General features: G+C 40.1%; 1 protein-coding gene across 2 annotated transcripts; it reads left to right on the forward strand.

Annotated features, from left to right (window-relative positions):
* The first annotated feature begins 1985 nt into the window (after positions 1-1985).
* On the forward strand, positions 1986-14742 carry VCAM1 (vascular cell adhesion molecule 1). 2 transcript variants are annotated; one of them, XM_027825016.3, is made up of 9 exons: positions 1986-2177; positions 2872-3147; positions 4303-4623; positions 5293-5565; positions 7033-7299; positions 8034-8300; positions 9644-9910; positions 10654-10917; positions 12265-14742. In XM_027825016.3, the coding sequence occupies exons 1-9, from the start codon at positions 2126-2128 to the stop codon at positions 12423-12425; spliced, it is 2148 nt and encodes a 715-aa protein (XP_027680817.2). In that variant the 5' UTR covers positions 1986-2125; the 3' UTR covers positions 12426-14742. The 2 variants fall into 2 exon arrangements, with proteins under 2 accessions (XP_027680817.2, XP_037763751.1); XM_037907823.2 differs by lacking the exon at positions 8034-8300 and having other exon boundaries at positions 1987-2177.

The raw sequence follows: 14742 nt of genomic DNA on the forward strand, positions 1-14742 counted from the left end.
ATTATACTAAGTGAAACTATTTCCCCTTGTTTATTCCCCCTCCCCCGCCCCCCCACTGTTCCTCAGACGTTCTTGTTAACTGCTGGAAATGTGCTGGAAATGGCCCACCCTGATTATCACTTCAAAAGGTTTTCTCTCCCCCCACCCCACTCTCCTGCTGGTAATAGCTCATCTTAAGTGATCAGTCTCCTTACAATGTATATTTTTTCATGGTCTGTGTGTATATATAAAATCTCATCACTGTACTTTCCACTTTATGCATCCGATGAAATGAGCTGTAGCTCACGAAAGCTTATGCTCAAATAAATTGGTTAGTCTCTAAGGTGCCACAAGTACTCCTTTTCTTTTTGCGAATACAGACTAACACGGCTGCTACTCTGAAACCAATGAATAATGTGTTAACCTCATGACCTACATGACTCAAAAAGTAGGACTTCAGTGTGGGACCTTCCTTTGCTCACTGTTATTTATATTTGGGGCTTATGACTTTGTGTTTATTTTTTCTATATTTTCTCATTTATTTTATGCAGATTATTACTTGCTACCTGGATCAGGACCAGAGATGAAATAAGCAATACATAGCCACATTTTACAGCAATTAGCTTATCAGTTAAATGATCACATATCAAATTAAATTAATTAATCATAGACATTTTTAACGGATGTTTTACGTTTTTGTCCTGGATTTCTTGCCACTTGTACTTGGCAATTAAGGACATGCCCTCTAAATAAAAAACTGAACTCTACAAAAATTAGTAAGCAACATCTGCTTTATATTCTGCAAATTCTGCTTCTCAATTTTTTGCATTAGTGGCATTTCCCCAGTTTAAACTGGACACAGAAAATCTGCTTTTACTTTGTTTTTAATGACATCTTCCTACCAGCCAGCACTTGTCCCCAAAAATATCCTTTGCACAAGACTAGCTTCATATCACCCCTGGAACAAAAACACTGAAAATAGAAACATTGTGTTCATTCCTTCACATAACATGTTTACTCTTTCCCTATTACTGAGTAAGGGCATGAAAGCTAGAAGATGTCAGTTTAAATTGCTTCTTTTAAAAGAAAAAAAGACAACTTTTTTTAAATCTGCCTACAGTTTAACAACCTGAAAATTTTCAGCTGTTTTGAGTCCATTATTTAAATAGGACAACGTATGATTGCAGAAATAGATCGACAATCTAGGGGAAAATCAATCAGTGGTGTCCCAGAAAAAAGAACCATTTTAGGGGCAATTGCCCTTTAGCTGCCATTAAAAATATTGTATCTCTTCGGTTGCCCTACTGGAACCAGCAGACTCAGTCCAACACTCATTCTATTCAGCTGTATGTGATTGGCCTGAGCCTCAAAGACTGGAGCTGGAGCTGGGGTGTTAGGATCCAAGATTTTGATTTGAGCTCATCTCTAGTCCTTCATTACCTGACTTGGAGCCATGTTTCCTTATTTTTATGGCTCAATCCCCAAACCCACAGGCATTTGGGTAGCTTTATTCATGCAAGTTGTCCCACTGATTTCAAAGGGACAACTCACTTGAGTAAAATTACTCAAGCATTTGCAGGATTGTCCCCATAAAACCCAATCATGCAAAAAATATGCATGTGAGTAACTTTAACTAGGTGAATAGTCCCACTGACTTCAGTGGAACTTCTCACATGAATAGCTTCTTTCACATGACTAACCATTTGCACGATCAGGTCCTTATTTTGCTCCTTATACTTGTGATATGCAATAAAAATGCTAAAATAATTAATTTTATCCTGGTCTTAAAAAGATTTTTCTCATCTGAATTGTTCTTGATATTCTCCATCTCTGATATATTTATTTTGCTAGTTCAGTTTTAGAATTAGTTTGAAAAAGACACATTGTAATCCTGTATCTGACAGCAGCAGAGGGCGCTGAAACCATCTACACAGCCTACAGGGGGATTTTTCCTAACTGCGCTGTGGGTTTCCCCATCTAGGGATTTCCTACACTCTGCTTGAACTAGAATTGTTATAAAGAGCTGAGTAACTGTTACAACTGTCATTTTCAGAGCTGCAGACTCACGCAGTGTTTCTTCAGAGAGAACAGAGGATTTGGAGCTTGCTTTCTTTTCTTTATATAGCAATTGCAAAAAGTTAGACAAATGGGAAGACTATTTCCATCAGTGACAGTGCTTTTACTGGTGTTTGTGACTTGTGAGTTTTTGTTTGGTTACTTCATTAATTAATTGTTGTAATTAATTTGAATTTTCCTTTATTTTAGAATCATTTCTCTTTACGGAAAATGATTTTATATTTCAGTAAATAAAAATTTGTTAATCTCAGTTAAGATGTTTTGTTTAAATAGCAAGAAAATTGTATTCAGCACTGACTGTTCTGTAGTAATGCAGTCATTTTGTAATTTAGTTTGCTACAAAATTTATTGCACAATAGAATCACAGAATCAGAGTTCTCTAGCACATCACTGTAGGTTTGATTTTATTATCCCTGAAGCATCCCTGATAGATATCAATCAAATATAGTATCAGTCCAGTATATCTGCAGTGAAGGTGATTCTATAACCTCCCTTGGTAACTTATTTACCTATTAGTCTGCTGCAAAGTTTTAGAGACAGATCCCAGCTGGTGTAAAGTCATGTAGCTCCATTGACTTCAATGGATTTACATTGTTCATCAGTTGATTAGTTAATGTGTGTAGAGTATTTTGGAGATGGAAAGCACTATTTAAGTACTAAGTATTATTAGTTTAATTTTCCCTATGCAACTATTAATTTAAAAATAGTAAAACATCAGGCAGGCTTTAATAATCTCATATACCATACTAGATTGCTAGTGCAAAGGAGAACATGAGCAATGAATGCTGCTGAGTTTGCATTTTTCTCCCTTTTCAGCTAAAGCTTTTGAAATTGAGGTTACACCTGAATACAACGTTGCTGCTCAGATTGGAGATAAACTTGAGCTGACCTGTAGTACTATTGGCTGTGAATCCCCAAGTTTCTCTTGGAGAACCCAGATGGACAATCCCCTAGGTGGGTCAGTGTACAATAACGGGAGCACCTCCACCTTGACTATGGATCCTGTTGGCTTTGGGAATGACCATGAGTATCTCTGCAGTGCGTTTTGTGACAATGTGAAAAAAGAAAAAAGCATCAAGGTTGACGTTTACTGTAAGTGATTTGTTCCCTTTATATGTGACATTGGTGCAATGCTCATTCATAATAAATGTGATTAATCGTTCCTACAGTGGAGGGTCAATTGTATCCCTTGCACAACAGTTCTGGTATGGTTTAAACATATATTTCCTGGTAGGGGTCACAGATTGGTGCAGGGATTTCTTATTAGGCATCTTGAACTAGGCTCCCTAGGGTGAATTTAGTCTTCCTGGTTTTATTTGCTCTTGGTGTTTTCCTCAAAGTATATGAAAGCCAGAAGATAATATGCTCTGGGTGGAAATGTTTGGGGAAAATTTGAGTATAAAGGGCCTGATCCAAAGCCCACTGAAGTCAAAGGAAGTCTTTCTGTTGATATCAGTGGGTATTGGATCTGGCCCTTAGGACCAAATCCTGCCCACCCTACTGATGCAAATTTCTCCATTGACTCCAGCAGGCCTCCTCTTGTGAAGTGAGCAGGAGTTGGCTCGTATTAGAGGGATTTTGTAAATTCACTCTGCCTCCCACTATATTAGCTGCAGATACAAGGCATGCTTCTACACCACTAAAACCAATAGCAGTTTTGCCACTGAGTTCATTGGGAACAAATCAGTCCCATATACCTTAATATTTTGGCTTGGTATGGGAAGGTCTTTACATTTAATGGTAGCTGCTGTTATTTGGGAGCCACATTCAATAGCTACTGGGGGTAATAATTAAAATTAATAGAAGTTGGGCCTTCTAAATGAAGATACAGCACACGCTATGCCTTTTTATTCCAGTTATTTCCAAGAGCAGTATTATTGCTGTCTGTCACTAATTTAGAATATATGTTATCTGTTATTTTCTAATTCTATCAGTTAAAAAAGATCAGTATTTTTCTACCTTTTCATAAAATGCCATGATGTTTTTAACATGGACATGTATTAAAAGGAAAGATGGATCCAATCTATACCCCAGATACTAAGACCTCCAACTCTGAGTGTGTGTGGGGAAAGAGTCTGGAGGGTCAAAACCCCAAAATATGGACCCATATTTCATGACTGTACTGGACTAAATCAAAAGCCAGGTCGTGAACACGTGAACTTGAGGGTGTTTGAATTCTGGCTCTAGTTTCAGTGGTTGTCTCTTTGGCCTGTCTCTAGTAAAAAGTAACTGGTATTGTTCTTTTAGCTTTTCCCAGTGCACCAGTCATTGAGATCAGCACACCCCTGAATGTTGGGGAAAAAGCCAGTGCCACCTGCATGATTCCCAAAGTGTATCCTTCTGAGCGTTTGAAGTTGCAGCTAGAGAAAGATGGATCTGTTCTTGACATGAAAGAGTTTTATGAGGAAGTAAGCACCAAAACCACAGAGACAAAAAGTCTGACATTGACTTTTATCCCCACCTTTGAAGACATTGGGAAAGAGATTACTTGTGTGGCTGAATTAGAGATTGATGAAATGGAATTTGAACCCAAGAAAAGACAGACTTCACAGAGATTGAGTGTAAACTGTAAGTATATTTATATTAGGGGTTTCAAATCAAATTAGGATTCATGGGCCAGGGCTACAAAGTTAGGGATATAAACAAAAGTACTCCTGATCCACACTGGGTCTCACACTGATGTCAGTGACTGTACTGTACAAAGATCAAGGATAGGACGTGGCCCTTAGGTCATATCATCTCTTGTAATCCCTTCATGTGAAGAATAACCATTGACTTCAATGAGTGTTCTCCACATGGAGCACCCGGGGTTATTAAAGTTAACTGTTGCATTCAGTAACAGTGAAAAATAGCTATGCATGTCAACCTTCAGCACCACCATTGTAGCTCATTCCTCTCTCCTTTTCTTTGGTAGCTGGTGCAGAATTCAGTCAGAGGGCAAACACACACAGTCTGAATCAGAGAGAGCAATAACTGCCTAAGCAGAGGTGCTTTTTTGAAAAATTTCCCTTGAATGCCCATGTAATTCCCATTTTAGTCAATGGGATCCACATGCATATATCAGGGAGCAGAATTTTGCTCTAAGCAGTTCCTCTTGGAAAACCTCTACTGTTGATTCCTCACTGAGCAATCTGGGAAAATTGTTCTATTGTCCTATTGACATCACAGCTTTTGAAATGTTTCCCAATATCTGAGCTTTTCCCAATATCTGAGCTTTTCTCTTCTGTTTTCTTCTAGTTGGTCCACAAAATGTTAACATCACTGTGTCTCCAAGCAACACAACCACGCAGGGGGAAACGCTGATGCTTGCTTGCAGGACTACAAGTAATCCACCAGCAAGGATTGTTTGGGGAAAAGAGCTAGAGGATTCAAGTGTGCAGCACATTATAGACAACGACACCCTAATCATTCCACATGCCCAGATGAGTGATTCTGGGCTGTTCATCTGTGAAGCCATGAATGACGCAACGAATAAAACAGAGAGAGCAACAGTGGTCATTTCTGTACAAGGTATGAGCCTGCAAGAGTTTGACTTCTCTGGTTCTATGAAGCATAGAATTTCAACTGATCTACAGGTGACTCCTGAATGAACAAAAAAGTGGGGACCCTGAAATAATGGAACTGGGAAATTTCAGGGTCCTCACTACTGTATATTCAGGAGTCAACTATAGGTATGCTACTGCTATTCAGGAGTCATGTTTGTCATTGTAAGGTCTGATGTTTCTCTCATTACAATGCCTGATGTTTCATTGCTTCTCTCTTTTTACTCTCAAGCTGAGATAAACATAGCTCCCCCAGTCAATGGCCCAGTGTGGGTATGATTTCTCCCAGGTCCTCTGGGTGACTTACCCAACCCACATTTAAGTGTCCCCTCCGAAACAGGCATTTAACAGCCTCTCTAGCTCCATGTGAATATGGTAGTCACCCTAAACGCGTAAGGGACAATAACCTCCTTTAAGACTGGAATGCCACTATACAAGTAGCTGTGTGCAGCACATTGCCCAGGAGCCCTGTGTTGCTCCCAAAATCTTCTGGCTAATTATGTTTCCAGGTGGTTTATGTATGCAGCCAGGCTGCAAACATATGTGACTTTGTACTATGAAACCTGCTGAGCCATCTGACATTTAAATAAACTGTGTGTCAAATGTTATCTTTGAAATCTATGAATTTCTGAGCTCAGAATAGTCTTTTAGAGACTATTTCCTCCAGCAAAGTTTAAAATATGATGAATTATAGATGTCATCTGTTATCTGCTTCATTGACTACCTCTTTGAAATCTCACCTGAAAATCAATCTTTTCACCTATCCCTATGCCTTTTAATTAAATTCTCCTTTTCCTTATTGTAATTGTATTATACAATTCTGTTATGACAGGCCCAGTCCTGTAGGTCCTGCCTTTGGCAAAACTCAAATTCAGATTCAGTCCCTGAAAAAGAACTGCAGGATCATTCCCCATAATATTTATTTGTTTACTTAAAATATAAGATTGTTGCCAAGAGACCTGGGTGCATTGCTTCAATCAAAACAATCAGACATTGACAAGTCAGAGTCCCTTGCTTTACCATTATTTATTAATTCTTTTTCAACCCCATACAGCACTATTAGGAAATTTCATAATGTGATTCACATGTCTGACTGGAGGTGTACACAATAATGTTATCCCTATAATGAATCCAGTTTAACTACATCTGGACAGCAACATCACAAAAACAAATATACAATAGAATTCATGGTCAAAATTCCAAAGGGGTGTCATTCTAGCCTCTAAGGCCCCAATCCTGTAATGGGCATCCTCTGGACAGATCCCTGCACACCCAAAGAACTCATTGCAGGATCAGGGCCCAGTTTGGTACTTGCAATTGACTGCAGGCAGAAATGTGACAATGTAGGGGGTCTGCCACCCACATTCTTAAAACCCAGTATTACTTTGGTAACTATTTCTCCTTTAATAGAAAGGCCTTCCCTCTTTTCATGCAGGGGCACCAAGAATTACAGAGTTCTCCATACAACCCTCCACAACTGTTCAAGAAGGAGATAATGTTACCATCCTGTGTTCTGTTGAAAGCAACCCTGCTGCCAGGATTGTCTTAAGGAGAAAATCAGACAGTGAAGACACTGTGCTTTATAGTGAGGATGGAGTTGTCCATATCTCAAGTGTGACGTTCCTAAATGCAGGAAACTACGAATGTGAAGCAGAGAATGCACTGGGGGAAAGCAAAATGGCAGCAGAACTTAGCGTCGAATGTAAGTGTAAATTATGCATTTCCTATGACCCAATAAAAAGTTCTTTCTGTGAACTGCTCATCATTTACTTCATTGCTGGATATAATCCTCAAAACAAAACCAAGTCTAAGAAGTGAACTGAGCCTGTTAGGAACAGCCCATAGTAAGGGGAGACCTGGAGCAGCCCATTATCTCTTTAAGACAGAATGCCCCCTGGAACTCCACAGTTGACCTGGGAGGGATACCATAATTTGGATGCAGTGTACTCCTCCCTCCCTGTGTGGCTGGCCAGAATGAAGAGCAGAACAGAACCATGCTTCTGCCTATCTCTGGTCTACCCCACGCACTTTTTGGTGAGTTGCTCCCTGGGGGGAAGTAACACAGTCCCATCCTCCGCAGTCCCCTGAGCACAGGGGCTGTGAATGAGTGGCCTTATAGGGGCTGTACAAAAGGAGAGGGGAGTCGTCCCAATGTGCAGTGTGTAAGGGCTAGTCCCCATTTAGCCCTCAGAGTGATGGCAGTCTCAGGTCAAGTACTGAGTGGACAGTACTTGACAGTACTGACCTCCCACCCATATAAACATACCCTCTTGGTCAGGACTGAGGCACATTGGCTAAGGACGGCTTGCACTGAAGCTCCAAAGCTATCTGTGCTGTATTTGATTTGAGGATAAATAGGGGATTTCAGTGTCCAGGGCTGACAATCTAGCACCTAATAAAGAACGCTCTCATTGCTCCTGTTATTAATAATTTTAGATGGACCAAGAAATACGACAATCTCTGTCACCCCCTCCACCACAGTGAGAGAAGGGGAAGCTGTGATAATGACATGTACTAGCTACGGTAATCCATCTCCAAAGATCTCCTGGACAAAGCATTTGATCAGTGGAGAGTTGCAGTTTCTTTCTGAAGATGCAACTTTGACTATAAATAACGTAAAGGCTGAACACTTGGGGCTTTATGAATGTGAAGGAGTTAACCAGTTTGGAAGAGAGAAAAAAACTGTGGACTTAATTGTTCAAGGTGTGTACAACATGATACGTTGTAAGCCTTGCTTCGAAATGTTAGGGTTAATCTTGCTCAGACTGAAGTCTGTGAGAATTTTGCCTTTAACTTCTGTGAGGTCAAGAATGGCCCTTAATCATTAAAGGTAAAATTTACCTCATGCAAAGTTCTCTGAATCACTAGAGCCCCATCGGGTGCAACTACACATCCCCTGGCAGCCTGCAGAAAGCCTCCACACCAGGGCGACAGACTCAGGCTCACAGGGCTTGAGATACAGCACTAAAAATAGCTGTGTTTGCAGCATGTTTAAATTGTGGCTTGGCCTGGAGCTTGAGCTCTGACCCCTAGGGAGAGAGGTGGGCTTCAGAGCCCAAGCTCCAGCCCAAGCCACAGTATCCGCAAAGCAATTTTTAAGAGGTAGCACATCCCCCACGAGCCTGAGGCTGTGTAGACATACCAATAGTGCCTCTGCCTCGGGGGTCGGGAGGTGGTTGTGTTAAGCAGCCACATAGGGGAGCTTCTATATTCCCTGCACACAGCAACTAGAGTTCTGGCCTGGCTTCAGGTGCCCGCATGTAAAAGGTGTCGAGGGGATGCTGGTTCTAAATGACCAGTCTGGAGGGAGTGCCTGTGGATTGGGGTTGTGAATCCTATTCTCCCATGCCCTGCTGCATTTCATACTGAAAACTTGGTTGCTTGGGCTTTTGTGCAGGGAGAGATTACTATTCTTTTGGTTGTCTCTTGGGATGAGGGAACCCATTTGAGGAAAACATCATCTGACCCTGACCTTCGTCACAGATGCAAAGCAAACTAAACCTGAACTTGTTTAAGGGTAAAAAATTTTTTAACTATATAACTCTACTTACCTTGTCTTGGTGCTAGACAGGTAAGTAGATACACATACACTTTAATAAGAAAAGGAGTACTTGTGGCACCTTAAAGACTAACCAATTTATTTGAGCATAAGCTCCAATGAAGTGAGCTGTAGCTCACGAAAGCTTATGCTCAAATAAATTGGTTAGTCTCTAAGGTGCCACAAGTACTCCTTTTCTTTTTGTGAATACAGACTAACACGGCTGTTACTCTGAAACACACTTTAATGAACTTAGTAAACCTGAAAGGTGCCAAATTGACAGCGCTGCTATATAAGTACGTAGTATTGTTGATTATTATTAATTGATAACATAAATTATTGTATTAATAGCAATTTACAAAAAAAAATCACAAGTGGACTTTCAGTAATATTTTGGTTTCTCTGCCTCTGCTCTGCTACTTGTGTTTACTGTACAGTAACACTGTATTGCCCAGGGATCACTTCTGTAAACTAATCTGCCTTCCCCTCATTCTTTACTTTTTTGCAGTTCCACCAAAAGACACAATGCTTTCAGTTTTCCCTTCAGACACTGTAAAAGCAGGAGACAGTGTTACCTTCTCTTGCACATCTGAAGGTATTCCGGCTGTTCAGATCATCTTGAGGAAGAAAACAGGAGGTGCGGACACAGTGCTTGTGTCCGAAAGTGGCAGATATACCATAGATGGGGCTCAGCTAGAGGATGCAGGAATGTATGAATGTGAATCCAGCAACAAGTTGGGACAGCAATTTAAAAACAGAATGCTTGATGTCAAAGGTCAGTTAAAATAATGTTCTCTATGTTAATGAAGGGTGTGTGTGTGGGGGGGGGGTTCTGCTAAAGGCATAAAACATGGTCTAAAATATCAGCCAATTTCTTCAGACTCTAGATTTTGGGGTCATTTTTTGTCATTCCCTAGGATTTTAATGTCGTGTGTGTCATGTAGTGAGTTACCTAGGGTCTTGTCATACATAATTAGTAGGAACACATTAACAGTGGGGGCTGTTCTCCAGAAAGATCCAGACATCAGAAAACAATTGTTCTCCAAAATCTTTTAACAGTCCCTTACACTGGGGTCCCTCAAAACAAGGTTTGAAACAGTGGAATGCTAATGGCTTTCTCACATGTCTGAAGGCTGGGCAGACATGCTCTTTTTTAGCCTCTGATCCTTTGTCTTTGCCTTTTCTGTGCCTATTCTGTAGACTGAGGACTTCAGAAGCCATGCTTGTCTATTTTTCTTCTTTCATGAATATACATAATCACTTTAAATTAAAAAAAAAAAAAAAAAAAAAAAAAAGTTCGGTATAGTGAAGTGTGCTACGTCCATCAATTAATAAAATATCTTTCCTGCCAGCAGCCTTGTGTGAAGACTAGAGAGTACCTTTAGCTAGTGATCAAGCAGATTTTAAGAAAAAATTGTGGTGAATCATTCAACTGAATTAAGGCCCTGAGAACCCGTTGTAGTTTGTCAGTCTCTACATGTGCATTTAAATCTTACCCTACATTTTCTTTCCTTTTAGTTCCTCCCCAGAATACTACAGAGTTAATATCTCCATCAGACAATGTTGATGAAGGGGAAAATATCACTATTATGAGTACAACCTATAGTAATTTACCTCCACAGACTGTCCCACAAAAGATCCATCCAAGCAACACAACCATCCTCTCATCACAGAATGAAACCTCTACGCTCTGCAGAGTCATCAAAACTGATACAGACACATACATGGTTGCTTGCAATGAGACTGGAAATAACACTGATGTGATTGAGATAGCTGTTGTAGGTAGGCATATGTGTTGCTTTGAACTTACTTGTATTGTTACCTTCCAATGATTGAAAGGTTGCTGTTAGCACAGCTAGTGTACTGTTCACCCACACATAGATATACCATGGTTAGTGGTGAAAAACAGAACAGAACAGTTCACTAGCAAATATCAGTAATTTACTAGCCTCCTATACAGCACTGATACTCTTGGCAATACTACCCCAAAGTGGCACAGTGGCTCAAGGGAGGTGGGGAGAAGGCAGGGATAGCCCCACTTCCTCTATGCACCAGTCTGCAGAGCAAGATTGGCACATAGGGAGAAGAAGCCTGCACCCCACAAAAGGAGATAGAGGGTGCCCTGTTGTGCGCTAGGGAGCTGCTGGAGGCACTCTATCTGCTTGAGGGAGAATGCCTCTTGGTCCTCCCTGGAGCAGTCAGCTTACAACACCCTTTATTATATACTATACCAAACAGGCCTGAACTTACGTAAGACTAACAAACCCAAGACCAAGACACTAAGCAATGATTAAGTTGATTAGGGAGGGTGTTTACTGAAGACGAGAATGTAAGACAGATTGCTTGAAGAAGTGGGTTTTAAGAAGGGATTTGAAGGAGGATGGAGAGCGCTATGCAGATGAGAACCAGGGGAGTATTCCAGTTGAAGGCAGTAGGGTCTGTCCCGTTGCAATAGCTGGGGCACTGCTCCACTCAGAAAAATGAGAAACTAAAACCATAATAAAGTCAATTCACAGTCTTAGCTGTTAACATGAGACGATAGCTCTTTCAGAGCAGGATCCATGTGGAACAGCTGCTCCAGTGCCCCAGACTATATCATGCGCATGTTCACATTCATTTTGGAGCTCCAGGGGAGAACATCATGGAGCACAGTACTAAGGGGCACTTGCTAAGATACCCTGAATTAGTGAGCATAAGTGGAGCTCAGGAAAGCTAGAGTTCCCCTGTGCAAATCTTTGTCCGATAGACACCACTGGGCATAGGGAACTGCATTATAAAAAGTGTGAACCCATTGTGGGAGGAGTCAGGAGATGATGGCAACAGAAAGATGAACAGATTGGAAAGGGGGCAGGGAGGGGAAAGAGGGAGAAATGGGATCAGAGATGTAGATGTACCAAGATTACAGAGAGCCTTGTAAATGTGGACAAAACCTTGAATTTGATGCAGTAAGAGACAGGAATCCAGTGAAAGAATTCAAAGGGGTCAGATAAGATGCTCAAAGCTGGAGGAGAGGAAGATGACATAACAGTAGCATTGCCTTTACAGTGATGTGCATACATCTACTTGTAACAGTTTTTAATCAACTTCTTCTGTCTCCTCTTTTTTTTCTCTCTCTCTCTCATTTTGCAGAAATAGTGAAAGAAACAGATTTAATTATTCCTGTGATTGTTGCGCTCTCTTGTTTATCAACAATGGCAATCCCTGCACTTGCAATATTGCTTTACATGTCAAGGAAATCAAAGATAAATGGATCCTACAGTCCTGTAAACGCACCGAAACCAAATGTTTAAGCGAGTGACTAACCTTCTTCATTCCATGACATAATATGACATGCAAGTGACTTTTTGTAACACTGTCATGTGAAAAACATGAAAAAATGGTCTGTATTGTGATAAATACAACACCCTTTACATTAGAGGGGAAAATAAGACACTACCTTAGAAATAGGTGAATCGCTTCCCTATTGAAGCATGCTCAACAAGAAGAGTTCTTTGAAGTGCGAAGTTTGTAGATAGTATCCCATTTCCTGTACATATGTATTATAAACATATTCAAGTGAACACCAGTTTGGAAATTTCAATATGCTATTGCAGCTGTACATAGAAATGTTGTTTCCTGAGATATAAATCAACACTATTTTAACTGATTAGACTATTTTGGCATTATTTAATAGTGAGTGTTTTAAATATAATTTGTGTAAATGTTTGTTGGTGGTACTTTCCTACTGCATGTAATGTGTTCCAGGTCCTCCTCTTAGTTATACCAACATAACTCCATTGGCTCCACTAAAACTGCATAGTATAAATAAGAAGAGAATTCGGCTTTTTGTTTCTAATTAATTGTCACAAATGTAAATCCTTTAGAGTCAATTAAAAACTTTTAAACGTTTGTTTAATAAATGTGCCAAAACTTTTGATACGCATGTAACAGTTATAAATGTAATTCAGCAAGTATCTATTTGGGCTTAAGGTACAATCAACTGTAGCATGTGTGATATACATGTCGCAATGGTATGGTATTTATTTGGGGTCTTGTCACTTTAAAGTATATAGCAAGATTTCCATTGACTTCACTGTGGGCAGGCCCATAATTTAGAAGTTAACTCTAAATAGACATGCTTTATAAACTTTCACACTAAAGTAAATCCACCTTGGGGTATTGCTGTTAATCATAAATGGTAATAAGGCTCCAATACACATATTCAACTCTTATTGAATAGACACAGAATTTATTAGACTCATCGTAAAAAAAAAATTGACCTAACATATTTAGATGAAATTTCTAAATATTTCACTGTCTCCTGTTCTTAGTGCAGTATTTTTGTTCATAGAAATGTTTATTGAGTTGAAATTCCCAACCAATGCCTGGGTAATAGTGAGATGTAACATGTATGTTTGCTATATTCCCACCTGTTAATCCTTATTTCTTTGAACAGCAAAGTGGTCAAAATGCTGAAACTAGGTGGTGTATTTATTCGTTTTGTTTTCTATCTTGTATGGTGTGTGTGGCAATAATGAGATCCAGGACACAGACTGGCCTGTATGAGGGAAAACTCAGGGAGTTAATGTGTACATTCTACAGATGGCACCAACACAAAAGCAGCAGCTGCAGTGGACTTAGTAAACATTATGGGTTAATTGTCACAAAGCAGTCCTGGGTACTTGAAATTTCTGTCAGGAGAAGAAAAGAAGAGATGCCAGTCTGTTAATCTATGTAAAAGGCACCTAACATGCTGCTTCTGCCAATCCTGAAGAGAGAATGATCTTCCCTAGTTAAGGAAGCATGTGATAAAGCAGGACTCAGGGCCTGGAGCACAACTCCAAAGGAGTAAAAAGTCTGCCAGGGTCATCTCTTCTTAACAATACTTTGGGCCTGGCTGGGTCTCTCAGAGTTGAATTTGCTCCCTAGAACTTCACACAGGTTCTCTCCCTTCTGCTTGGAAAGGGGGACCACAGTCTCTGTGGCATCATTGTGATGCTGACAGGCCAGGTGCCAAGGCTTTAGGTCTCAGCCAAGTCCTGAAAAATTAATTGCTGGGAACCTGTCTCTGTGTTAGTATGGTTAAGAGGGTATTGAACTTATAACAATGTGTTTAGACCTTCCTTATGAAATGCTTGTAAGTTGCTGCATGCCTTAACATCACAGATAATTTCTTTATCATGTTATAACATAACTTTTTTTTTTGCTTTGTAACTATACAAACTGTGAACCCAGGCAGGAGGGATCATCTACTGCCCCTCAAGAAGGCCTATCAAAAATAAGTGCATGACAGTGGAACATCACAATACAAAGACAGTGTTAATTATCCCCTTGCACCCACAAAGAGGCTACGTGCAAAAGGGCTTGTCCCATAAGCTTGAATTCTGGAAGAAGGAAATAAAAACAGCTGACAAGAAATTTTTTCCATCTCTTTTGCTGTTTGACTCTTACAGGGCCAGAGCTACGAAACAGAATCTGAGATCCGCAGGGTCAACCTGGGTTAGCCCTAAAAGACATTTAGAGCTCACAGATCACTACAACATTATCACTTTGTAAAACCATAGACTAATTCATTTGTATGTATGTAATTCTTTTCTTAGTTAATAAATCCTTAGATAGTTTACTATA

The sequence above is a fragment of the Chelonia mydas genome, chromosome 8 (genome assembly GCF_015237465.2).
Source record: "Chelonia mydas isolate rCheMyd1 chromosome 8, rCheMyd1.pri.v2, whole genome shotgun sequence".
NCBI classification, from domain to species: Eukaryota; Metazoa; Chordata; order Testudines; family Cheloniidae; genus Chelonia; species Chelonia mydas.